Raw genomic sequence first — 26185 nt, 5'->3', positions numbered from 1 at the left:
GAAAATGTTGACCATTTCCACTACCTTGGCAGCCACCTCTCCATAAAGGTTGACAATGAAATACAACACCATCTGAGCTCTGCAAGTACAGCAATTTTTCAAATGAAGGAGAGAGTGTTTGAAGATCAGGACATTCATACAGATACTAAGATGCTTATTTTTAAAGCTATTGTCCTTCCAACTCTCCTGTATTCCTGCAAAACATGGACAATCTACAAACATCACTCTTGACTTCTGGAAAGAATCCATCACTGTTGTCTCCAAAAAATCTTGCAAATCTCTTGGGAAGACAAGCAGACAAACGTCAGCGTTCTGGAAGAAGCAAAGACCATCAGCATTGAAGCAATGATTCTCCACCATCAACTTTGCTGGATTGGCCGAATACCTCATGACAGGCTCTCAAAGCAGTTACTTTACTCCCAGCTCAAGAACGGAAAATGGAATGTCAGTGGACAAAAAAAGAGATTTAAAGATGGTCTACTTTGTACTAGAATATAAGGCAGTGTGGTCTCAGATAACCCAGTTCAAAGCACATATTGTAGGATTTTCTGCCTTGATATTCTGGTATATAGGGCTGTGTGGAAAGGCCCTGGGAACTGGGAAGCCTTGCCACTCAAGGATTCTAACTCGAGGTCATCTGTTATCAACAGTGTTATGTATTTTGAAGAGGTGCGAATAAAGAGCAATAGGGAGAAGTATGCCAAGAGGAAGGCACATCAAGCATATATTTGTTGGGACTGCCTTCCATCTGGAAATTTATGTCTTCATTACAAAAGACCATGCAGATCTCTATAGGTCTCCACAGTCAGTTATGGACCCACAATCAAAACTCTAGGAAATCATACTCGGTAATAGGTGATCACTTATGACAGTGGTTCTCAACCTGTGGGTCCCCAGGTGTTTTGGCCTACAACTCCTAGAAATCCCAGCCAGTTTACCAGATGTTAGGATTTCTCGGAGTTGAAGGCCAAAACATCTGGGGACCTACAGGTTGGGAACCACTTACTTATGATGATGGCATATTTATGAACACATACATATGTGTATTAAAAACATAGTAATTCTAGTACTGCACTTTGTTATCCTATAAAACAGACAGAGTTCATGCAAAGTACAAAGCAGGATGTATGAGTATAATTCCAGTAGAAAATGTTTATGTAATTTTAGTCCCTTTTATCTCTCATAGGGATGGGATGTGTCAGTTTCAGTTCTACTCTGTTTTTCATTGTTCTGACCTTAAGTTCACTGAAGCCCAGTCCTGCGTAGGTGTACATTTTTCACTATTGTAGAATATATTTGCAAAGATCCTTTATCATGCATGAACAGTATAAATCCTATAGTTAAGTGGCAGTTTTATGGCACAGGATCCTTGTGAAAGTGGAAAACCATGAATAAAAACCCACTATTTTTTTCTACTTGAAATATTACTTCTCCAAGAATCTCTAGATATCTTAGAGTCAAGCCTAAATGGAAAATTCATTAATGTTTCATTTATTCCTTATACACATAGCTTTAAGAAAATTTTATACACAATATTTTAAATAATTTTGTGCATGAAACAAAGTTTGTATACATTGTACCATCTGAAAAAAAGATTTCATGACCTCAGACATTCACGTGGACACTTTTGGATTTCTGAATTCCAGATAAGGGATGTGCGACCTGTACTCACATTATGCAACCAATAGTGTATCTCAAAACACACCTGCTGTTTTTCTAATGAACCAAGTGATTCTTGTCATCCAATAAAGTGGAAACTGAAGTAAAAAAGTTCTATATGCAGAATTTGTGGCATTGAGAACCAAGTGTGGACGTTTTGCCATGGGCAGAAATGTTCAATCACACATGTAAGGAAACATATATGTGTATGATGCTAGCCAGACATTTATGTCTGTTTCCCATTAATGCAGAGTTTGGAACATTTTTTAAATACAAAGTTATATCAAAAGTATGGAACTGTGCAAAAACTATTCTAGTTTATTGCTTGGGTTGACAAATAATCAATCTGTTCTGGTCAATTGATTTCTTGTATCATCCTTCCAATGTCTCAGTTTCAGTGGTGGACATGGCTAACACATTTCACCCTCATGTGTTCCAAAGCACCCTGCCAATTCATGGAAAGTTATACTCATTTGAAAAGTCATGTCTCAGCAAAAGCATGTCAGAAATGGCTGAAATCTTGTTTGTTCCTCCAAAGTACAATAGACCCACTGAATAAATTGTTTAAGGGTGAGGTAATACATAGCTAGCCCCATCTGATTCAGTCAGGAGCAACAATAGAATTTAATTCCTTCATTTCGTTGTATGTTTAGGTCCTAGTCATTTGGTGATTTGTCTTCCTCATTTACTTACAGCTGACATATTAAAATACTACATATTATAAATGCAAACATGACGAGGATAATAATTTTATGTGTTTTATTCTGGTAATTGATATATTAACTCACTGATAAGGCAACACTACTTGGTAAGTGCCAGTTATAAGTCCAATTAGTTTTGAAACTCTGCACAGCTGATTTTTCATAACATGCTGATTCAGAACTGATTAAGCTACATGACTAAGCTTCCAAGGCATGCACACACGCACACACATGCACACAAAATATCCAGAACAAATGAGCTTAACTCTCTGCTGATCTCTTTGGGCAGCTATCTTTTGCACAGTCTTACAAGCCTTCCTGTGGAACAGTCTGTAGCTTTATTCTATGTCTGATCAACAGAGCAGGGGAGAGGAAGACAGGGAATTAAGAAGAAAAAGGGAAATATTGTGTCTATGAACATCTAGGGAGAAAGAACAAAAAACCCAGGAACTTTTATAAGTCTGGTTTAGATAGGAGCTTGGGTAACTTCTTAAGACTACAGTGCAGTATATTGAAATAAAAAAGGGGGCAGTGTAATAATATACACCATTACCCAACCTGTCCTTGCTCACTGTCTTTTAGATAAAACTACTGCATTCAGATATATATTGAAACCATAAAATAGAGTTCTAAATAGTTAAGTCCATAAACACTGGGATCCTCTATGATAACAGAAAGGTCTAACTTCTGTCTGAGCTGAGATTCCAATTTTCTGCATCAGTATCTCTGATAATACTACATAAACAGTATTCATTCATTAAATTAATTCCCATTAAAGATCAAACAGTCCTTTAATATTGCCCTGATTTAAGTGATGCTAGTTCAGTGGTTCTCAACCTGGGGTTCCTAGATGTTTTTGGCCTTCAACTTGTAGAAATTGTAACAGCTGGTAAACTGGGAGTTGTAGTTGTGGCCTTTCTTCTTAGGTTTATCTGTCAGGAAAAGTATTATTTTCTTCATTGTCTGAAATGGAAGTTCTCTTAATACTGCAATCCTGGTGTTTTCTATTTCAATCAGATATTTGGCGTGAGCTTGTAAAATTTGGCCAAATATTGGAGGGCCTTCCAGTCACTTTTAGGGACTGAACAGGGCCTCAGTTCTGCTTTTCACACTATGACTGATGGGGCTACTAAGCACGCACAAAAAACTCTTGAACAGTTTCTACAATGCTACATTAGCTATCAGCAGGATGATGGGGAGGATCTTCTTCCTTTTTCTAAAACTGCTTATAATAATACAATGCATTCCCCCAATGGAGTCATACCTTTTCGTGTGGTGCCTGGACAGGATTTTGTTCCAATTCCTGAATCAAAATCTGAACAAGGTGAGGAGAGTTGCCCATTAGATTGGGAAACGCATGCATTCCCAGGATGTTATGGCTAATTGCGTTCTTAGGTATGTTAAACAATTTTAATTCTTACAGTTCTTATAGCATAATCTTTAACAAACTAATTCACTTTCACCCTTTGTAATTAGTCTTATCAGATAGTTTCATCAGGCAGACTTAAACAATTTTTGAAGAATACTTTGTCTAATTAGATTATAAAGTCTTTTTTTATCTCTACAATTTCCAACAATGGGGGAAAACGCAGTTTACCTCTCAAAGATGTTTTTTGTCAATTAAGTTGGTAAGCTTACAGCAGATTTGAGGGCATTTTTTCAGCCTTGTGTATATATAGTATTTTAAGAAGTGAATCGAAGCTGCTTTTTCTGTTTTTGTTTGTATGACAATGTCATTGAGGTGCATCATGTCTCCCCCTCTCTATCTCCTTCTTTTGTTTTTCTGTGGGAGATCATTTCAGTCTTGGGGGGGGTTGTGTCTGTCCTTTTTCTTTCTGAAAAAAGTATTTCGCAACTTCATACGGTTGACAAACTCCCAAAGATGTCCCAGTGTTTCAGCCAGCTCTCTGAAACACTGTTCAGAGCTCATTTTTTTCACTGGAATTCCTAGATTACTTATTATTACGTGTTGTTTGATCTGCTTATATTTATTTTGTTTTATTCTATTTCTTTAACTGTAATACTGAGTTTATTTTATGCTTTTTGCTTTTGGTTATTTGAATATATTTGCATGTACAGTACAACATCACAGGGGAACAGCATCCAAGGTTTTATTTTTATCCATGTCTGAAAAAATGTTTTCTCTAGGCATTTTCTAGATCAGTGGTTCTCAACCTGGGGTCCCCAGATGTTTTTGGCCTACAACTCCCAGAAATCTCTGTCAATTTACCATTGTTAGGATTTCTGAGAGTTGAGGGCCAAAATATTTGGGGACCCCAGGTTGAGAATTACTATTCCAAAATTTTTCCACTCTTGAGCCAAAGGTCTTTCATATCAATAGGGTCAACTATTATCCACAGTTTTTGTATCCATACAAGGTCCAGGAGAACATCCCTTACAGATACTGGGACCATACTGAACTTAGTTCTTAAAACATTATGTATTTTAATACTGGGGATCATGTTAGATACCATTTACTTTGGGAAAGTGGCATGCAAGAAAACCCTAAACTTAAAACTATGCTATGAGCAGAAATATGCATGAAAGTCCAAAGTAAAGAGATGAGGTTACTGGGCGTTATTCCCCTCTCCCAAGTCAGTGGGTTACTTGCTACAGTTGGGTACTTTGGACATCACTATCATTTTCAGTGAAATGGTTGGTATTCTGTATGCATTCTTTATTTGCTTCTTTTTGTATTTTGTGGCTCAGCATCCTACACATATCACAAATGAATTCTTGGTCATGAAAGACAAGCTATTTGCATATTTGTTAAGAAAAGCTTATATATTTCATGTTAAGGAGATAAATCCCTAGTTTTATTGGAGCTTTGCATAATCTCTATATTTCAAAGCAGCACAGAGGTTATTTTCAATTGGTTGTTTTTTCAATTATTTTGATCTATTATTCTGTAAAAATTGCAAAATCTGTCAGGTTACACAGGGTAAAAAAAGGAAAGAGAGAAAGAGACAAAATGAACCACTGTACTGCAGATTAGTTACCTGACATGATATAATAGGTCACAGTAGACCAGTCACAGGAGTAGTTTATATGGGTTGAGCATCCCTTATCCAGAATGCCAATATCCAAAACTGCTTCACAAGCCAAAATTGTCCACATGACTAGTTAACATAGTGACACCTTTGTTTCCTGGTGGTGCAATGTACACATACTTTGTTTCATGTACAAAATTATTAAGGTATTGTACCAAATTGCTATCAGGCTATGTGTGTTGTGTTTAGAATTGGGTTCCATTTCCATTATGTATGTGTGTATGTATGTATATACAAATACAGGTATTCCAAAATCCAAAACACTCCTAATCCCAAACTTTTTGGATAAAGGATGCTCAACCTGTATTGTTGTGGACTGCTCTTCTGATTCTGAGGGAGAAGGAGGACAGGTGGTTGAAGAAGCAGCACTTAGGGATTTGGGGTTAAGTGGTGAGGAAGAAGGAGGAAGAGAGATGGCAGATGTATCAGAAATCCCTACGTTTCTGGAACGTCAAGGGAGCAAGAAGTTAGAAGGAGATCAGCTAGACTAGCAGAGAAAATGCTGAGCCATCAGACCGTGCCCTAGGAACAGCTATGCTGGGAAGCTCAAGGCTATAAATTAGCAGCAAAGTCAGTGGCCCAGTGCTGGCTGCAATTGACCTATTTCGGGGGAGTTCCTGTTACAAGCACCGTGTCTTTATTCTAACACTGGATCTCTGAAGACTCTTGTCATTTGCAACTTGTATGCCTGTTTATCAAGGACTCCAGTTTCTGTCTGATGTGAAGAGTTCTGTTTTACGTTTGCTTGAAGACTATGCATTATCATCAAGATTGTACTTCACTAATTGCATTATCTTTATTTTGGCTGAAGTAAAGTATTTTTATTTGTTTTCCCTTGTGTCTAAGTCTGTTTCTGGCGTAAAACCGGATATGTATCATATGAGAGATGTATCATGCAATTACTTTGTGATTGTGCTGGATCACCATTCTGTTGAGTATCAATATTGAACACCCAATTGTCCATCTGCCAATTTTCCTGCTTACTGTTCTATGTGTAATTGAGAATGCAGTGAATGTTTCTGTAATCCCATTGAAAAAAAGGACCCTGAAGACACTGGCACATCTAGAATAGATGTCTCAATCAATTGTTTGTTAAAAATATAGGCTAATCCAATTTATTCACTAGTTCTACTCTAGTTGGAATTTAACAATAGGATTAGACCAATGTGAAATGCTAACCTCTGTGGGACTATATTTATATAACCATGAATATGCGCACACCATGCACATTAAAAGATATACACATGTATATGAAACCAGCATGATTCCAGCCTAGGTGTGTATTTACTTGCCTCCAAAAACTTATTATAGGCTGATCTTGGTACAGTGAAAAATACAGCGAGTCCTTGATATACACTGAGACGTGGTTCCAAGACCCATTGCCAATTCCTGTGGGTCAGGATGCTCACGTCCCATTATATGCAATGGCATAGTAAAATGTCCCTTATATATAAAGGCAAAATGTAGATTTGCTTTTTGGATTTTTAAAAATTCAAACTATGGTTGAATGACTATGTGGATGCAGAATCCATGGATTTGGAAGTTTGACTGTACTCCAAATAGGCAAACCAGTTTGCACTGTAACATCTTTTATATATCCTCTTTACATAAAACACAAAGTGGATAATAACAGCATCTGAACTTTGTAACTAGATGATAATCAGCTATATTTAGACATATACTTTTAGGGATGATTTACATAACTATTTGGAGAACTATATTGCAATCAGCACAGGCCCAAGGGGAAGGGCCTCAGCTCAACAGAAAAGCACATGCTTTGCATGCATAAAGACTCCAGTTCTATTGGTTGCATCATTGCTTAAAGAATATCAGCAAGTAGCTCAATGAAAATGTCAGGCCACTGTGCAGTTGCTATAAAAAGGCAAATGCTATGTTAGGCATAATTAGAAAAGGAACTGAAAATAAAACTGCCAACATCATACTGACCTTATAATATATCTATGGTGTGACCACACTTTGAATATTGCATACAGTACTGGTCAGTGCACCTGAAGAAGGCTATTATAGGGGAAAGTGCAGAAAATGGCAACTAAAATCCACCCTAAAAGAAAATGTTATAACATTTGGGGCTATTTTTTAGAAAATAGAACCATCATGATGTAGTAGTATCATGTTGGATGAGAACTCTGAAAGACGAGGATGTGAATCCCTACTCAGTTATGGAAACCACCGGGTGAACTTGGAGAAATCATACTCTCTCAGTTTCAGACCAAGGCAATAACAAGCCTCCCCTGAATAAATACATTGTAGTATTAAAGCAGTTTGATACCATTTTAACTGTAATGATTTAATGCTATGGAAAGATGGGAGTTGCACTGTTTGATAGAGAAGACCAAAAAAAAAAAAAAAACCTTATAAAACTTCAGCTTCCAGGATACTATAGCATTGAGCCATGGCAGTTAAAGTGGTGTCAAATGGCATTAATTCTACAGTGTAGGTAATAATAGAGTTGGAAGGGCTTCTATGAAGTATCAGATCCAACCTCCTTCTCAATGAATGATCTCCAGCTAAAGCAGTGGTTCTCAACCTGGAGTCCCCACATGTTTTTGGCCTACAACTTCCAGAAATCCCAGTCAGCTTACCAGCTGTTAGGATTTCTGGAAGGCCAAAAACAACTGGGGACCCCAGGTTGAGAACCACTAAGCTAGAGAATCTTTAGCAGAGATACTCTATTCAGCCTATTTTTCAAGACAGCCAACGAAGGGGACACCACCATCTCTCAGTTGGTTCCACTGCCAAACTTCTCTCACTGTCAAGAAGTTCCTCACTCAAAATCTATCCTCTTGTGACGTAAAACCATTAGACCTAGTTCTAAGGCAGCAGAAAACAAACCTATCCCCTTTTTTCTGATAGCCCTTTATTTAAAGACTGCAATCGTATCGCCTCTCAATCTTCACTTCACCAAGCTGAATAGGCTCAGTTCCTTTAAGTTATCCTCACACATTTTCTTCTCCAGCTCTCTTACCATTGTGTTGCTCTTCCCTGAACTCGCTTTATTTTGTCTATATCCTTCTTAAAATGTTAAATCTAGAACTGAAGACAGGATTCCAGCTGAGCACAAAATACAGGGGGACTGTTACTTCCCTCCTCTTGAAAACTATGCTATTAATGCAGTTAAATGTCATTTGCATTTCAAAAGGGCTGATTTGCTTTCTGACAGCTTTCTCTGGCTAATTTTCATGATCATACTTAGAAATCAGAAATATACAAACAGTGCTTTTGCAATATGATGTGTATAGTTAGTTAGGCAGACTTACCTGCCTTCCTCCTTTCTCTCTGTTTTGCAATTCACACATGTGCAATTAGGGATTCTGGAGGCACTAACTCATAACTGCAAAAAGGTGTTTCTCCAGCTTTGCTTCACCATCCTTTCTGCTATGTTACTAACAATGTCTAGCTAGACAGAAGATAAGGAGAAAAGGGGTCTAGGAAAGCACAAAAAGGCTTTGTTAAAATAATAATAATAACTGTTCACTTGTGGCTAAGTATGATTGTCTTCCAAGGGTAGAGTCTTGGCGGTGGGTCTGCAAGTGACCGTGGAGAGACCTAATCTGGATCTGCGTGGTCTTTCACAATGAGGTTTCCAGAAGGATGGTGGTCCCAAAAAGGGTTTGCTTGATGTGCCTTACTTTCTTCATGTTTCTCTCTTTTGCCCTCTATTCGTGCCTCTTCAAAATATATAGCACTGCTGGTAACACCTGACTTCCAGTTAGAATGTTCAAGAGCTAGGACTTCCCAGTTATTTGTGTTTATTCCACATTATTTAAGGTTAGCTTTAAGCCCATCTTCAAATATCTTTTGCTGTCCACTGACATTTCATTTTTCATTCTTGAGCTGAGAATAAAGTAACTGCTTTGGGAGATGGTAATCAGGCAGTGGGAGATGGGACAACGTGTCCAGTCCAGTGAAGTTGATCACAGAGAATCATTGCTGGTGATCTTTGCTTCTTTCCAGGATTTTTCAAAGGTAATAATTCCAGAAGATAAGATGTCAAGAATAATAAATTTTGTTTAATGCTTTTAAAACTGTGGAATGCATACATATTGCATCCAGTAACTAGCATGTTTGTTGCAGAATGATTGTGTCCACTTTATAAAATGTCTCTTAAATAATGTTCTCTTATTTTCTGGGGCTTGCTGTTGTATGCTGTAGATCAGTCATTAGTTGCTCATTCCCAGACATGCAAAACAAAACCATTAGGTGAAGATCTATGTGAACATGCAATTATGGATGGCTCCTATTCAAAACATTTTTGGTCACACAGATTTTTCTTGTGGAATATTACAAGCCTAAAAAGATTGGTGCATGGTTAATTAAGAATAAATGTCAATAGAAAAGAACATTGTCACTGGATAAGAGCTTCTTGCCAGCAGGGCTATGCCAAGAGAAAGATAAGCAAGACAGAGTAATTTATTAAGCAACTGTACACTCCAGGCAGTGCATTTCTGGAGATTACTGTACGCCCTAGGTGGTAATATAAGAAACAAGAATGAACCACAAGTGGCTTTAAGCAGGGAGAAGAGACTATAATCACCCAAGTCTCTTTTGCTGAATATCATACTTCTCTTCCATAATGGAATCTAAAGACAGTGAATAGCCAGAATGACTCTTTTACTGTGCATTATAAGACACAATTAACTTTTAGAGATTGGCTCAGAAACTATAATGTTCTAAATGTGACCAGTCAGTCAAGACCTATTGGTTCTGCTATCCAATACATCTTTGACAGTCATTTCGCAACCACCATATGTGGCCCTTCAATGTTTTATGCAATTGCTCACTTCCCTGAGAGACAGGCTGTTCTAGGTAGGGCCAGTGTTATAGCAGGGGTGGGTAATCTTCCAGATGTTTTTTGTCATCGCCAGCTCTGACAGTGAGGATAAGGAAGGACTACCTCCTACAGCATCCCAGCTGGAGTCAAACACAGAGCAATAGCACCTTCAGACAGACAGTGAATATCCCACCACTTCTCAGGCCCCTGAGCTGGAAGGCAAGAAGTGAAGTATTCCAGCCCAGTTGGAGCTACGGAGAGAAGGAATACAAGTTCACAGGTTCAGTTGTTTGGCAGAAAAGAGGGACAGAAAATTGGGAACAGCTGCAAAGCCAACATAAATAGCTGGAGTTTAGAGCAATCAGTTGCTAACAATGTCTTTGTTGGAGCTGTGGCCTTGAGATCTTATACGGTTCCTCGGACCTTGTGTGATGGACTGTATGTAGGATTTTGGCTTTGGATTTCAGATTATACCTTGGACTGTATTTGTTAGGTTATCTTTGTTTCAGACCTTTTGAATGTAGTCACGGTTTGCTCTACTGCTTATCCATTGTTTTACTGGTTGACTGGTGATTTGACCCTGGACTGAGTCCGGACTACTCTTGTGGTGCTTTCTGATTGCTACAGAGACAAGCTTGGGAGAAACCTGACATTTCTGGATTCCCAAACATGCCCAAATATTGTCATGGTGGCTGTAGCTAATAGGAACTGGAGTCTCATAATAATAATAATAATAATAATAATAATAATAATAATAATAATAATAATAATAATCTTTATTTTTACCCCGCCACCATCTCCCCAACGGGGACTCGGGGCGGCTTACATGGGGCCATGCCCAGAACAAAACAATATCACAGAATATAAATAAAACAACAAATCATAACACATTAAACAATACAATAAAAGATAATATACACTACATTAAGCAAAATCAAAAGAACAATAAAACCAAGGGCGGGCCACATGAACACTAGGTTAAAAACTCGAGGTGAGAAAGGGAATAGGAATAAACCGCAGAAAACAGGGTCATAAAGTAGTGGTTCAATCTGGAGGACAGATATTGCAGGAGAGTAACAGAAGGGATGTATGCAGTAATTACTCTCCAAAAGCACAACGGAAGAGCCATGTTTTCAAATCTTTCTTAAAGGCTGGCTTTTAACATTTGGAAGACCACAGATTCTCCACCCTTGTGTTACCGAATATATTCCTGGGGAAGTGAAGAGTAGTAAAGAAATAAGATTTTCAGACAAAGAGCATTTTCAAGCATGAGTGACATGAAAAAAACTAATATGCTGTGCACATTCAATGTGCATACCATTAATTTCCCAGATGAAACCACATATATTTGGACACCTTCCTTCCCAGAAAATAACATTCATAGGTCTTGATAACGTCTTTTGTTTCCCCTTTTTTGGACTACAATCCCTCCCTAGTGGGAGGGGAATTCTAGGGGTGCCAAGTAACTTTACTAAGCTCACCACGTTTTTGATAGCAAGTTGCAAGTATCCCCGTTCAGTAGCATGATTATGTAATTTTATATGCTGCAGAAAGTTAGGGGTGGCTAGTGTATTATTTCATCAAGACAACATTTCTAATCTCTAATGTCCAGTCTCTCTGCTGCCATTCTATGCTTCTTCTGTCTGCTTCTAGGAACCCAATATGTTAGACTGAAGGGCCTTCAAATGATTTGCCTATCCTATTACTCCCCTACCCCACAAAATTTCCACATTTTGAGCTCCCATGAACCATATAACCATTATGGAGTTGATGAGTGCCTTTGCATCCTTTTCAACTCATAGCAACCTTATGATATAATTTTCTTGGCAAAATTTGTTCAGAGGAGGTTTTTTCCATTGTCGTCTTCTGAGGCTGCAAGAGTGCAATTTTTTCAAGGTTATCTCAAGGGTTTCCACAGCAGAGTGGGGATTCAGATTTGTAAGAGGCCTTGTGGATCACTGAGTTCAATCTCTTGTTCAGTGCAGGATCGCCAGTAAAACTATCTTTATCAGGTAGTTATTCAAACTCTTTTTGAAGATGTTCAGGTAAGGAGACTCCCCCATCATCACTCAGACTACTATACCACATTGCCTCTAACCATCATGACTAAACTCATAAGACAGAGTTTGTGCTTCCAGTGTCACATGAAGCACATTTACTTGGGAATAATCATTGTTTTGTTTTTGAAACATTTATTTTCAATATAAAACAATGAAAGGTCTGTACAGTGTAGTAAGTGTGAGTATTGGACTATGGACCTCTTCACATGTGCCACTGGAATTGCTGAGTATTGCTGTGGATTGCAGAAACCCCAGTGGCTTCTGTCCAGTGGCTTCTATCCAGGGGGCATGGGGACCTTTCACCCTGTGCCCCACACCTTTCTGGCTTCCCCCTACCTCATCACATGGGTGGGTGGGGGGAGCCTCAGTAAGCTGGCTCAACCCATCTTTCCCTATGGAAAGACAGGAAACCTCCCATTGTGCAGTGCCGGTTATTTTTTTGGCAGTAGCAGGGTTTTTTTTGGCATTTTCTCTATGGAGCTGTGCTGGAAGTTCTTTTCCCGTGTGTGATGGGAGCCAGTGGGCTCCGTGATGAAACTGCAAAAAATCTGTCACCACCACCGATTTTTAGCCCGTGTGAAGAGGTCATGTGACTCTGAAGACCAAGGGTTTGAATCCCTGTTCAGCCATGAAAATCACTTTCTTTTTTAAAAAGAAGTTTTTAAATAGCTCAACAATTTTCCCTTGATACTTTTTGATCTGAGCCAATGTAACATTTTGACCAAAAGCTTTTAAATAAAATAAAGTCATGAACCATTTTTGTTGAATCATTCTGCAGCAAAGGAGAAGTACTAGAGATGTTAGTACTAGGCTGGCTCCACTCAGGGAAACCTAAAATTCCTATGCTGAACAGACACCGATATTCTCTTTGTGGCTAGAAAAAATGTGCATTATATCCTAAACTGATCTGAAAACCTAAATCGGACCCTGAATTTTCACTAGGTCTCATATAATACCAAATGCTTTTATCCTAGTGTGTGAAAATCATATTGGATAACCACAGAAAAGTGTTTTTTTCATAAATATATCTGAATGCAATGGCACACCTTGTATTATTCTGCTCTGTCCCTTGTCACTCATGTTTAAGTACAGAACTGCTGAAAGGTAATTTCTATTAAGATGAAAATGCAATGTAATGACATGGTTATGGATTAAATGTACAATCAATCTTTCCGGTAGGGAAAAGTCTTTAAATAGATAAGAAGGCTGAATCTTATTCTTCAGTGGAAAGCAGACATCATTTAACTGCATACCTCCCTTGAAAGTGGCAATTCACTGAAAAGAGCATATTATAAGCCAGAGCCATGACCTCTGTCCCCTGCTTTGCAAAATGTGCAGGCAGTAGTCAGTAGAAGAGAGATTTTGCATGTCCCAAACCTGCCCTCACATAAATTATCTGCTCTCCTGAACTACACAATATGAATCCACACAACCAGCTTCCTCGAGAAGATTTCTTTTAATGTTGATTTCACAGCAGAAATTCAAATGTGTTTGTTTTGCAGAAACATTCAGGACCCTGGTAGCAAGTGGTTTCTATCCCAGGATGGTGATGAATCCACTAGGCCTTTTAGCCTAAAGTTTACAGGGCCTGACATAGCTTTAATACTTCGCATTTGAGTTCCCTATATGTTTTTGTAAGGTAACACAGCAATAACACTCAGTCTATTATATAAAATACTATTAGAGCTCAGAAATGTATTTTTCCTACTTTATTTCTCAGAATCTTCCAGCCAATTTTGCCAGTGACTATGCTGACTATGCGATTCTGGGAGAGGATAGTACAAAAACCCCCAAAAAACCATAACATTCCACCCCATGATTTCTATTCAACTTTTCTTCCTCTGGATGCACACCTTCCAGCATTTCACAGATGAAAAATAGGATGTGTGTGGTTAAGATAGTAAAAATTATCAATGTAAAAGCCTGGAAAGAATGCAGAAGTTGACTTTTCCCTGAGCCTGCAGGAAAGGCTTAGGACCTCATCAGATAGGGTTTTCTTCCCTGTCCTAGCACGCTGCCAAGATGGAGGGCTACTTCTTGAAGATATGGGTGACTACCATTATCCTTATTTAACAAGCTAGGGACAACACGGGAGGAAGCCCAGGACAACTGGAAAATGCTGTGGGATGGTAAAGGAATGAAGCTGGGCACTGCCCCATGGTTTCCCCTTCTGTTCCCTGGCTTCTGAACCTCCATCTGATGAGGTCCTAAAAATCCATATATCATTTCACCTTTCCACTTTGAACTCTGTTTGCAGCAACTGAAGTAAAATGAAGATGAAGGAAAGAAAAAGGACAAGATAGAAGTTGGGGCATTTTAAAAGCTGCTGAAAAAATTGAATGAAAAAGGATTAATGGACTGGGTTGCTGCGAGTTTTCTGGGATGTATGGCCATGTTCCAGAAACATTCTCTCCTGATGTTTTGCCCACATCAGACTAATTCAACCAGAGAATTTAGCCATAGCAGAGCACTTGATGAACCAACCTGGACACAGCACATTATTTGAGAACACAGAAATGCTGGACCACTCTAACAACCACCATGTCATACTACACAGAGAAGCCATTGAAATCCACAAGCAAGTGGACAATTTCAACAGAAAGGAGAAAACCATGAAAATGAACAAAATCTGGCTACCAGTATTAAAAAAAACTCTAAAATCAGGACAGTAAATAAAAAAAACATTCAGAAAACAGGGGAATTTCAGACAAGAAACAATGAGGGCCAACTAACACCTCCCAACAAAGGATTCCCTCAGGCAAGAAGCAGCCAGGCTTTGAATCTGCAAGGCCATTAAATGCTAATCAAGGTAATCAATTGCAACATTCACACTTGTCTCCAACAGACAAGAGTTCTTTCTCCCAACCTGGACTTTCCACAGATATAAAAGCCCCACTTGCCTAGTGTTTAACAGACCTCACCTCTCAAGATGCCTGCCATAAATGTGGGTGAAACATCAGGAGAAAATGCTTCTGGAACATGGCCATACAACTTAGAAAATTCATAGCAATCCAGTGATTCTGGCTGTGGAAGCCTTCAACAACAGATGAATGGACTGTCTATATCAAATTGGGACAACTGGAGAGGACATTGTTGGCACATCCCTTAGCCCCTGTTCTCTTCTATAGCCTACTTTGTTTTGCACTAGATTTCAACATGACTAAGTCAAAAAAGCATAACCACAGAATATGTTCTAAAGACCGAAAAATCCAAGTTTCCCAAACCTAGATATGCATTCAACAGCTGCTGAGTTAATATCAGCACATGAAGATGAAAATATTAGCAGGTGAGAATAACATATTTCTGTTCCAATTGAAATACATGTCCTGTTAAATCTTGACATGTATATTTTATTCCCAGAGAGCTATTTTCTGCCTGCGCCTTTGCCAAGTCTGAAAGGAATAAGTTATGAATGTTTAGTGGGTAGAAAATTAGAACGATGCACAGCCAGGACGCATTGGGTGGCCCCAAACAGAGAATGCAATGGTTGCAAAGCATCAATAGCCTGAGGACCATGCAGTTTTATTGCTTTCAAAGCAGGACCCAGAAGGAGCTGAGCCTGTACATTTTGATAACAGAAATGACTACCTTGTCATGTTTTAAATCAGCCATCGAGAGAGACTCCTTAACTGAACATGACAATGTTTCAAACGTCCCATATTGCCTCAGTTAAGAGCTGCCAATCACAATTAATGGTGGCGGATTTACTATTCCAAAATAAATAAATCCACACACTTCTCTTACAAAGTGAAAAGCAGATGTGGAGTGAATACAGAAGGCAGACTTAGCATTGTAGCTGGTTAATCTGTCACTGGGAATTACTTTCAGCTTTTTTCTCCCTTCTGTATTCACTGAGGTTAGTAAACAATAGAGCTTTTGCTAACATAGTTTTTGTTACATTCAAATTGAATGTGAAATGCTGGATGACATTATAAATGAATCTCCTGAGCCGTTCCACTAGAATTCAGGAGCCCTTTGCGTCTTTATTATTCAGTCATTCTGTACTTTCATACATTTCAATATCAGGTCCATTAAATTCTTGCTCTTTTCTTTGCAACCAAATTAAAACTGGTCCTTATGTCTGCTGTTTGAAGGAGATACATCTCCCTTGATTCACACTTGCTCAAAAAAGAAAAGTAATGGTGTAAGGGAAAAAAGTTCCCTTAGGATCAAGAGAACTCATTCCAAAAGTATACCTGTTTGTATTAACCCCTTCTTTGTATAAGTAAAGTCAGAGTGAAATTCCTTGGGTCAGAAGAAAGACAGGATATGGAATGACTAATTACACAGAGTGGATATTTGCTATCCTTGGCATCTCCTGGGATTTGGTTCCAGGGCCCCATATGAATACCAAAACCAATGGATGCTTACATCTCATCGTAGACAATGTTGTGGTAAAATGATGCCCTATATCTCTATATAAATATAGCAAAATGGAGGTGTGCTTTTCAGGATTTTTTAAAAAGGGCATTGTCAAATCATGAATGGTTGAATCCATTGATACAGAGTCTGTGGATTCAGTGTGTCAGTGGGCCATGCATACCATTTCACTGTCATGAAAGTGTCTAACTGAATTTTGGTTATCTGAGATCAATTCCAGAAATGTTGCAGCTGTGGAAACTAGAGTTGTGGTTTTCCCCCTAAAGTTTGACACTTAAACATAACCTGTTGCATATTTTGTAGCTTTGTACATTTCCCAGCCCAATTCAAAGACATGTTGTCATCTGAGGCAGAGCAACAAAAGACATATTTTATCCACCCATCAAGATGCCCCATACACAAAGCAAGACCATTATTTTGGTTTGTGAGGAAGAAAATCATACACTGTATATACATGCATCAGCCGATCTCATATGCAAGTCGAGGGCAGACTTATGGATTTTGATATCACACATAGCAAATGTTCTTCTATGAAGAGGGGAAAACACGCATGCCATCTCGGGGGTCAGTTGTCCCTGATGTTGCTGCCATTTTCCCCTTCCAGGCATTCAAAAAAGCCAAAAGTGGTGCCAGGGTGGAGAGAATAGAAGGGATCTGTATGCTTCATTTTGGTTTTCTTGTTAGACTTAGCTACTTAGAGAAGAGGTTATCTTCTAGTTTGATAAGAGTTAAGGTACAGTGCTCACATTGACCTGTGGATATGTCGACTCACAGTTGTTTTGGGTAGATTTTTTTTTTTACTAAAATGTCTAGACTTATACATATAAGTATATTAGGAAATCACAGTGCTGTAAGAGTACCCAAGGACCATCCACTCCAACCCTCTGCAGTGTAGGAGTACACAATCAAATCAGTCCTGACAGATGGCCATCCAGCTCTGTTTAAAAACGTCCAGTGAAGTAGACTTCACCTCACTCAAGGTAGCTTATTTCACCATCAAAGAGTTCTACAGGGACTTCCCTCAGGGGAAATGTATGAGGGCATTGCCCAACCCAAAATTCCTTCCAAAATTTCACTTTGCCACCCCCCCCCCCCCAATTTCTATCAATACCTAAGTCATCTTAAACTAGAAGGCACACAACAAGAACAATTTTATACCAACAGGGAATTCCTCACCTTGTTTATTCAGATTGACAAAATAGCCTAGTGACTAATTTTTCATTGCTAAAACAAAAATAAACACAAGGAATTGTTTTCATTTGCAGAAGGAGATTGCTGCTGATGCTGGCTTTATATGAGGATTTCCCTGTAGAAAGTCAGGCTTTTAAAGAGCTTACAATGTGAGTTTTACCACCTCTTTGAGCTTTCAGTAGTTCATGGAAAGCCAAGTTAGTCTTTTTATTAACAGACAGGGAGACATTCAGAATCCCTACACTAATAGACTGCTGAGATCTGAAGTACCTTCCTATCCTGAAAGAGAGGAAGATACAGGCATATTAAAGCCTGGATCCAATTATTTACTCCAGATCTGGTGAAAGTTGGCTGTATGTGAGCACCGAAGGACATTTTGTACCCCCCAAAGCTTCCCTGAAGCCATCCCAATGAATTTATTGTCTCCAAAGCAGTCAAAAATGTTTAACAAACCATTTAATACCTCCCAAATGTCCTGGCTTGCCAGGATCAGTTCTGAATAACTTTCTGTAGTCCCACAGCTCTAAAATGTCCTAGTTTTGCTCCCTGCCATTTTCCACTTTCCCCATATCAAACTTCACTTGCTGCAAAATGAATTTTGAGAGCAAAAGTAGTTTGTACTCAAGTAAGAAGGGAGAGGGGTGAAAAAGGGGGTGAAATTTTGCACTTTAAAATATGCTCAGTTGAAAGCAAACTGCTGCCTTCTCTAGCTTGTGTCCTTCCTCATTACTAAATTTTGCCATCTTGATCACATCATGTGTCCTAGTTTACAACTGTGAAAATGCTGCAGGCCATGCAATTTTTGCCTCTTCCACACACCGATACAGCTGCACCAGAAAGGTTTAGGCAGCTATCATAATCAAAATGTTGGGTGATTGTCATTTCACTTAATGACATCATGAAGAAGATGGTGCTTATAACATCAACTTTGTAATTTCACCAGGGCACTTATCCAGGACATCACAATTCCCCAAGTCTCAGGTTTTGGTCTTGAAAACTCAGGACCTGGGAGAGGCCTGATGTGGTAACCAAAGTTTTGACCGCATAATTTGTGCACATTACTAGCAAAACATATTCCACATACATTAGTATGCATAGTACAGCTCTAGCGCTTTAATGTTTGCATTAACTCATTAAACATAACATGATGAAAAGTTACTGGTGATGTTTGCAAAGCCATTTCAATTGTAAAGCCATTTCTATGACTCTGTTTATTCTTTACTTATTTTCAGAGCTTGAACTTCATATTCTGGTTCAATGTACAACCTGCTTAGTCATGGGATGATGATGGTGGTGATACTCAATAAACTGGAACTAAAAATAAATGTCAAGGCTAAGACTGCAATCTATGATCCAGTCAGAATATGTGAATAAGTGCTGGTTGAAAAAAATCTGCGATGATAAATGACACTGGAGAATAACACAAGTAGAACTGAAAGCTGGAGGGGACAGGAAAGATACCTGAGAAGGTCAGGGAAGACCTGGTTGGTCTAAAAGAAATGGAGCAGAAACAAAACAAGACAGCAGGAGGCAAGCTGAGGCCAAAGAGTTGTCTCTCTGACTGTGCCCCAGAAGACAGTATTTGCTTTATGAAATGAAAAAAACTTCCAACATAGAGAGAAAATGCACAGGTGCTTTGGGGAGAAAATGTTCTTTTACTATTTTACTGTTACCTAATAACCTGATGAATCTAGAAATGAAAACAAATGTTCTTGACATCTTAAATCTACCTGGAGAAATAAGAGGATACTACAAGTTTAATATCACAGGACCCTGTGATCCTTTGATATCTATCTATCTATCTATCTATCTATCTATCTATCTATCTATCTCTCCCTTCTCATCTATCTTGTCACATATGACATTAAGGTAGAGAATATAATGTTCTGGGGGCACCTCTGGACATATGGGTTTCCCCAAAGGGTTTTCTCCCTCTTTCTCTTTTATACATTTTCCTCCAATCTAAAAAGTTCAAATAACCCTTCTATGGCTTAGTTACTGACACCAACAGCTTTAAACTAAAAGACGCAAGTATTTAGGTGGTGCTTGGGGATAGCTGCTCCTTAAAAATGGAGCTATTACATGGCATCCCACAAGGTGCCATTCTATTCCCAATGCTTTTTAATATTTACATAAAACCGCTGGGAGAGATCATCCAGAGGCATGGGGTGGGGTGTTATTAGTATGTTGATGATACACAAATATGTTTCTCCATGCCTTCAAAAACAACCTCAGCTAAGGATAGTATGTCATGTCTGAATGAATGCCTAGAGGAAGCAATGGGCTGGATGAGAAAAAACAAATTGAGATTGGATTCAGACAAATAGAGGTTTTAACCATCATGGATGCTAATCTGGGGATGGAGGTGTGTTAATCGGTTCTGGATGGAGTTATACTCCCGCTGAAAGACTGTGTTTACAGCTTGGGAGTGCTCCTGAATCAGTCTCTCCAAATGTCAGCCCAGGTAGATGTGACAGTCAGGAGTGCTTATTATAAACTTTGGCTGATACACCAGCTGCACCCCTTCCTAGATTTGGAGGATCTAAAGATGTTCGTGCAGATGCTGGTAACTTCGAAGTTGGACTTCTGCAATTCACTTTACATTGGGTTACCTTTGTTTGTCCAAGTTCGGAAACTCCAATTGGTTCAAAATATGTCAGCCAGATTGATCACAGGAACATCCAGGAGTGAGCATATTACACCTATACTAAAGTTACTTAACTGGTTGCCAATTAGTTTCCAGGCAAAGTACGGGGTGTTGGTTTTGACCTTTAAAGCCCTACATGGTTTGGGTCTAGGTTACCTACAGGATCGCCTTCTCCCGCACAATCCGCCCCAAACACTGAGGTCTTCTGGAGGGCATCTGCTCCAGAGAATCTTTTCATCAGCTGCCCCAAGACTGTGGAATTACCTGCCAGAAGAGCTCTGACAGCTGTTGGAATTTAAAACATATTTGAAGACTTATCTTTTCCAAACAGGCCTACCCAGCCAGTTTTAATCATGAATTTTAAATCTGTGTTCTCTGTTTTAATCTCTGTTCTGTGTATGTTAATATGTTTTAATATGTATCTCTTATAGAAATACATTTAATGTGTGTATTTATAGAATTTTTACAATGTTTCTGTGTTTTAAAAGTGCTGTAACCTGCTTCAAGCCACAAGGAGAGGAGATAAGAAAAAAATAATCAGAATACGAATAAGAAGAATTATGTCTTTTCTAGCACTGGACTGTAGCCCCCATCTTTTCATAGAGTTGAAAGGGGTCTCATGGACTGTATTGCTCAATATAGGATATCTCACTAAAACATCCCAGTGAGCTGGACAGGCTCTTTTTGAAAATATCCAAAGAGGCAAAGGCCTAATTAATTAATTTCACTGTCATACTGTTCTTACTGTCAAGAAATTGCTTCTAATATTCAACTGGAATCTACCATCGTGTAAGTTTAAACCATTAAACCTCCTCTTCTATGTGACAGCCTTTGAGGTGTTTAAATATTGCAATCATGTTACACCCCAGTCCTCTCTTCACCAGTCTGCACATGCCCAGCTCCTTCCAATCTTTTCCACCTGTCTTATAAATGTGCATTAATAATCATGTGTTTAACACTTTAGTAGCTGTTCTTATTTGTAGTCAAGTGAGCTTCAACATATGGTGACTCTATGGATGAGACCCTAACTACCTTGCAATTATAATGGTGGATTCCATAGTAGTGGGATGGTGAATCCAACCCATGTTTAGCCCACACATGAGAGGAACTGTTTAAAATGTTGAACCTCACCACCAAAAGAGGTGAAGCATGTTTGATGCTTTTGAAAAAAAAAATCAGACTAAAATGTGAAATGGATACACCACCCAAATGAGAGGAAAGCCACCAACCACCATTGATAACAACCTGCTACCTTAGATCCTCTATTATATGTGTCAGGTTGGCTTTTAAAAGTTTTTCAGCTTAGGGTGATAGTGGTAGTGTTTGTGGTCATCATCATCATAACCATTTTTTCCCTCTCTCCAGTATGTCATTTAGCCCTTGCAGAATACCAAGTTGTTTAACGCAGTTAATTTATTTATTTCGTGTCAAAAGCATTGCATAACAAATACATTTTAAAATGATGAAAAAAAGAGGAAATCACAAGCAACTAAATAGTTTTAGACCAAAAAACGCAGTTAATGCACTGATATTTCTTCAACATTAGTTTTTTTATTGTTTCCTCTGTGATCCACTGCAACAGTCACACTTCATTTCACAAGATACACCCCCTTGTTTTCATTGCTGTTTGTGGCTTCATTGTTTTCCTGCAAAGAGCTTGATATATCTCACCCTGCTGACTTGTAGGATATAAATAAGAAGAAGAAGGAGATGATGATATAATTTTCTATTCACATATATATTTTCTGTCCAATTGTTGCCTATTACTTCATAGCTTTCAGGTACTTGAAAACTTCACCCACAGGTTTGAGTATCATGTGATGGTTCTAGGGCTGTCCAACACAAGGGTGAGGGCAATTTGGACAATTTGTCTTGAACCCTTGCAAAGCAATTGCCACCTTTCTTAGCTCTAATATTTACCACCGGTCCTTAACCTAATCTTGCCATATTCGTTATCAGAGCTTTTCTCAAATGTAAGTTCAGACACAAAGTCCTCAATATTGTGTCTACTTCAAGCCTCACAAGAATAAATTATTCAAAAAAGGATAATGATATTATGTGTTATTCTCAAGGTTGAAACCTTGAGGTATGAGTCTAAAGGGTAACACAAAGCATCAGCATAGTTTTGGAACACTTAATCTTCTCTGTTCTTAACTGTCACTTTGGATATAGCTTGCTTTTTATTTGGTACAGTTGAAGAAGGCAAATACTGAAAAGTCTTACTACAAATTTTAAATAGGGTTGAAAGTTAAACACAATAGGGAATGCTTACCTTGCTGCACAAAGGAGCCATAAACGAACCACATGGAGTTATAAAGGGTTGTTGAAGTCATTGATCCCATTTGCAGACGGGGTGGATTGAGCCAGTTGAGGAGGTAGACCAAAAGTCCTACTAGCAGCACTGTGCCAGCTATACAGGCCCACAGGGATAGGTCAAAGGGGGCCAAGCAGGCAAACATATCCATGGTCTTTTCAGCCTTCTGGAGCAGAACACCCACTGAGTAGTCCATGTAACGGGTCGTAAAATCAACCACATTTTCCCGGTCTGGTGTGATGGTTAATGCTGAAATACCTATATCAGCTCTCTGAAAAGGCAAGAAAAAGAAATAATTAATTTCCATGAGCAATAGTAGGGGAAAATAATGCAATTGGTACTCAATTTACAAACTTTGAGTCATTGAGTAACTTTATTTCTTGTGTCAGAAGTGAACAAAAGGTACATGTTGTAATGGATTTGCAAACATTGAGACTTTTTAAAGAGAAAAAAAAAACTTGACAAAGAGTAAAGGGTAAATTTGAGTAAAGAGTGGCCAAGATCTTCTTATCATATGTTTATCAATCCAAAGAGTAATTTTGCCAGATGGAAGAGTAATGAAAATGGGAATTAAATTGATTACAAACGATAGGATGGGCCAATGATGGTGATTGCAGAAATATTTTTTATTAATGTTTATTATTTACATTCAAATAGGGTTTGAGTTTCACACAGTAATGCTCCAGCATAACAAAACTAGAAAAATAAAAACTCAAAGGAGGAAAAAGAATCAGATTAGTTGTAACTTTCTATAAGAATTGAGCAAATGTGGCATATACATTGTTCTTTCAAATGTTGAAATTGTATTAAAATTTCCATCATTAAATACACATGGAAAAAAATGAGCAAAATATGGATTGTAACAAATATTTCAGTTATACGTACTGACATTTATTAGATAGAGGTAGTTTAAACTGTGCTTGCAACTCTGAAAAGGGCAAAATCTAATTCAAGGTAATCTCATTGTCAATCAGTTCCTTTCATTAAAATGGTTCCTTACCAATGCTCAAATCTGGATTCCCCATAACATCAATTTGACATCAGTATACCAGTCAAATTGCAATTGACAAGACACAATTTACCACACAGCTCTAACCACTGAAATTGTTGGCAGAGCACTACATTTTAATTATACAAAACATGTACTGTCCATTAACATAGAGGTGTCAGAAATGAAGACTCCAAAGCTAACCATGGTGGATTACTTAGTTTAAGCGGGTATGTCAAAGAATTAATACAAGATGACAGGTATGTCTGGTGGTATGTAATAAGATCTGGAAGACTGAATCTGTCCGAAATTTACATCCTTTTCATTGAAATCCTAGGAGGATTTCATTTTTGAAAATACTTAAAGGTATAGTTAGAGGAATTTCACATACAACATAAACAATTCTAGGTATAATATTCATTTTAGTTGCATTGGTGAATGATGGTACCAATTGACCCTCCAAGAGCAGGACATTCAACAACTGGGATGCCACAGCAAAGAAGGCTCTCTCTTGTGTCTTCACAAAATGCATTGCTTCCATTAGTGAGACACTGAGAAAGGTTTCTCTAGTAAACATAAATCCTTAACCAAGGACCTTATCAGATGGCAGTGTTGTGAGGCATCATTAAGTTAAATAAAGCGAGGAATCAGGATCTGATCGTACCTTCCAGCCCTCTTGCTCATTTCAATTCATTCTCCTCTCATCAGACTTTTAGTGCTTCCCCGTATGCGTCCGCTATCTTCCTCATCACACATAGGCAATATATGTCTCCACCCTCAGCTTTTTTTTCTTCATGCAAATCTACCAGAATCCCTTTCCATGGAATGCAACTGTTCTGCATCATTGTACCCTTGAGACAGGGATGTTGTTTTAAACCATTGCTTTCAATGGGATCCAATTATAATGTATCTAAACCTATTGGACCCTTGAGACAGGGATGCTGTTTTAAACCATTGCTTTCCGTGGGATTCAATAGTTCTGCTTCAAAACCCATTTGACTTTTGAGACAGGGATGCTATTTTAAACTACTTCTTTCCATAAAAAAGGCAAAGGTTTCCCCTGACGTTAAGTCCAGTCATGTCTGACTCTGGGGGTTGGTGCTCATCTCCTTTTCTAGGCCAAAGAGCCGGCGTTGTCCGCAGACACCTCCAAGGTCATGTGGCTGGCATGACTGCATGGAGCGCCGTTACCTTCCCACCTATTGATCTACTCACATTTGCATGTTTTCAAACTGCTAGGTTGGCAGGAGCTAGGGCTAATAGCGGGCGCTCATTCCGCTCCCGGGATTTGAACCTGGGACCTTTTGGTCCACAAGTTCAGCAGCTCAGCGCTTTAACACACTGTGCCACCAGGGGGAAGGAGTAATCATGCATTTCTGTATACAGGGATGACAGCTCTCTCCTAAGTACAATATTGTAGTTGGAACAAACCAGCCATTGAAAACTCCCTGTTCTCTGTTCTACAATGCCTCTATTAGACTATATCTGTCATTAATAATTTTTTGAAAAAATTTGCAAAGGGAAGGAATTATTATACAGTTCTGTAAAGAGGGATGAGAGTTTGCTGCCAAGGTCCGCCCATCGGAACACCCCTTTTCACCATGGCAAGCTCCAAAACAGACAGAGACTGTCATGGACCCCATGGGTTCTTAGCGCTATTTTGACTAAATTCACGATTTCTCCTTGTGATTACAGATCTGCCCAATTTCATGATTGCTCTGTTGTTATGTGATGGGGGCAGGAGTGATGACCAGAAGTTTTCTGATGGCAGCCGTGACCCCCAATAAATTTACGGTGACTGCCCATAAAATGGGAGGGAGGGGCTGTAAGTGTGATGTGCTGGCAAGTAAACATAGTAAGAGGCCCTCTTTCAGTTTTTGAGGATAAATAGCCAGAGGAAATCTGCTATCCATTTATCTTGGTTGTTCTTATTGGCACAGTATCACCTGAAACAACTGGAAGTTTTTGTGGAGAGCTGGTTTTATTAGGATGCATGCCTTGCTAAAGAGTTTTAATTCCTTAATCACCTGATTTTAATTTGAATCTGTATTACCAAAAGTTCCATGTTGTGTATCAACAAAGACTCCACATAGGTGCCTGTTTGAGCTACAGAAGGAAATGTGAGATAAATTACAAACAGTCCAATCTCTGTGTGAGAATGATATTTTTAAAGGAACAATTTCATTCAATTTCCTTACCGGAACCAGAACAAATGAACAAGTGTGCTTTCACTCTCATCCCCAACCACAAAAAATGATGAGCACTAATGAATTAATGAAACAGAATGGAGCCAAATGTCATCACTGTCAGGTTTCAAGGGAAGGTGTATAATATAACCTATACATGTTTACTACAAGGTAAAGTGAATTCAATGTGATTTACTTTGTTTGTGTAAATTGCAGT

The 26185-nt window shown here is 38.7% G+C and overlaps 1 protein-coding gene across 4 annotated transcripts in view; it reads right to left on the bottom strand.

The window, feature by feature from the left end:
* Positions 1–26185, bottom strand: part of grid2 (glutamate ionotropic receptor delta type subunit 2) — a 1070019-nt gene that overhangs the window by 168749 nt on the left and 875085 nt on the right. For all 4 annotated transcript variants that reach the window (XR_010007023.1, XM_062983639.1, XM_062983641.1 and 1 more), the window contains exon 11: positions 22753–23065. Coding sequence is in view for 3 of the 4 variants with exons in the window: in XM_062983639.1 (XP_062839709.1) it covers positions 22753–23065 (313 nt within the window). In the remaining variant the exon portion in view is untranslated. The remainder of the gene's footprint in view (positions 1–22752; positions 23066–26185) is intronic.

Source organism: Anolis carolinensis, chromosome 5 (assembly GCF_035594765.1).
Source record: "Anolis carolinensis isolate JA03-04 chromosome 5, rAnoCar3.1.pri, whole genome shotgun sequence".
Lineage (NCBI taxonomy): Eukaryota > Metazoa > Chordata > Lepidosauria > Squamata > Dactyloidae > Anolis > Anolis carolinensis.
The sequence above is the reverse complement of the archived record's forward strand: the minus strand, read 5'-3'. Positions and strand labels throughout refer to the sequence as shown.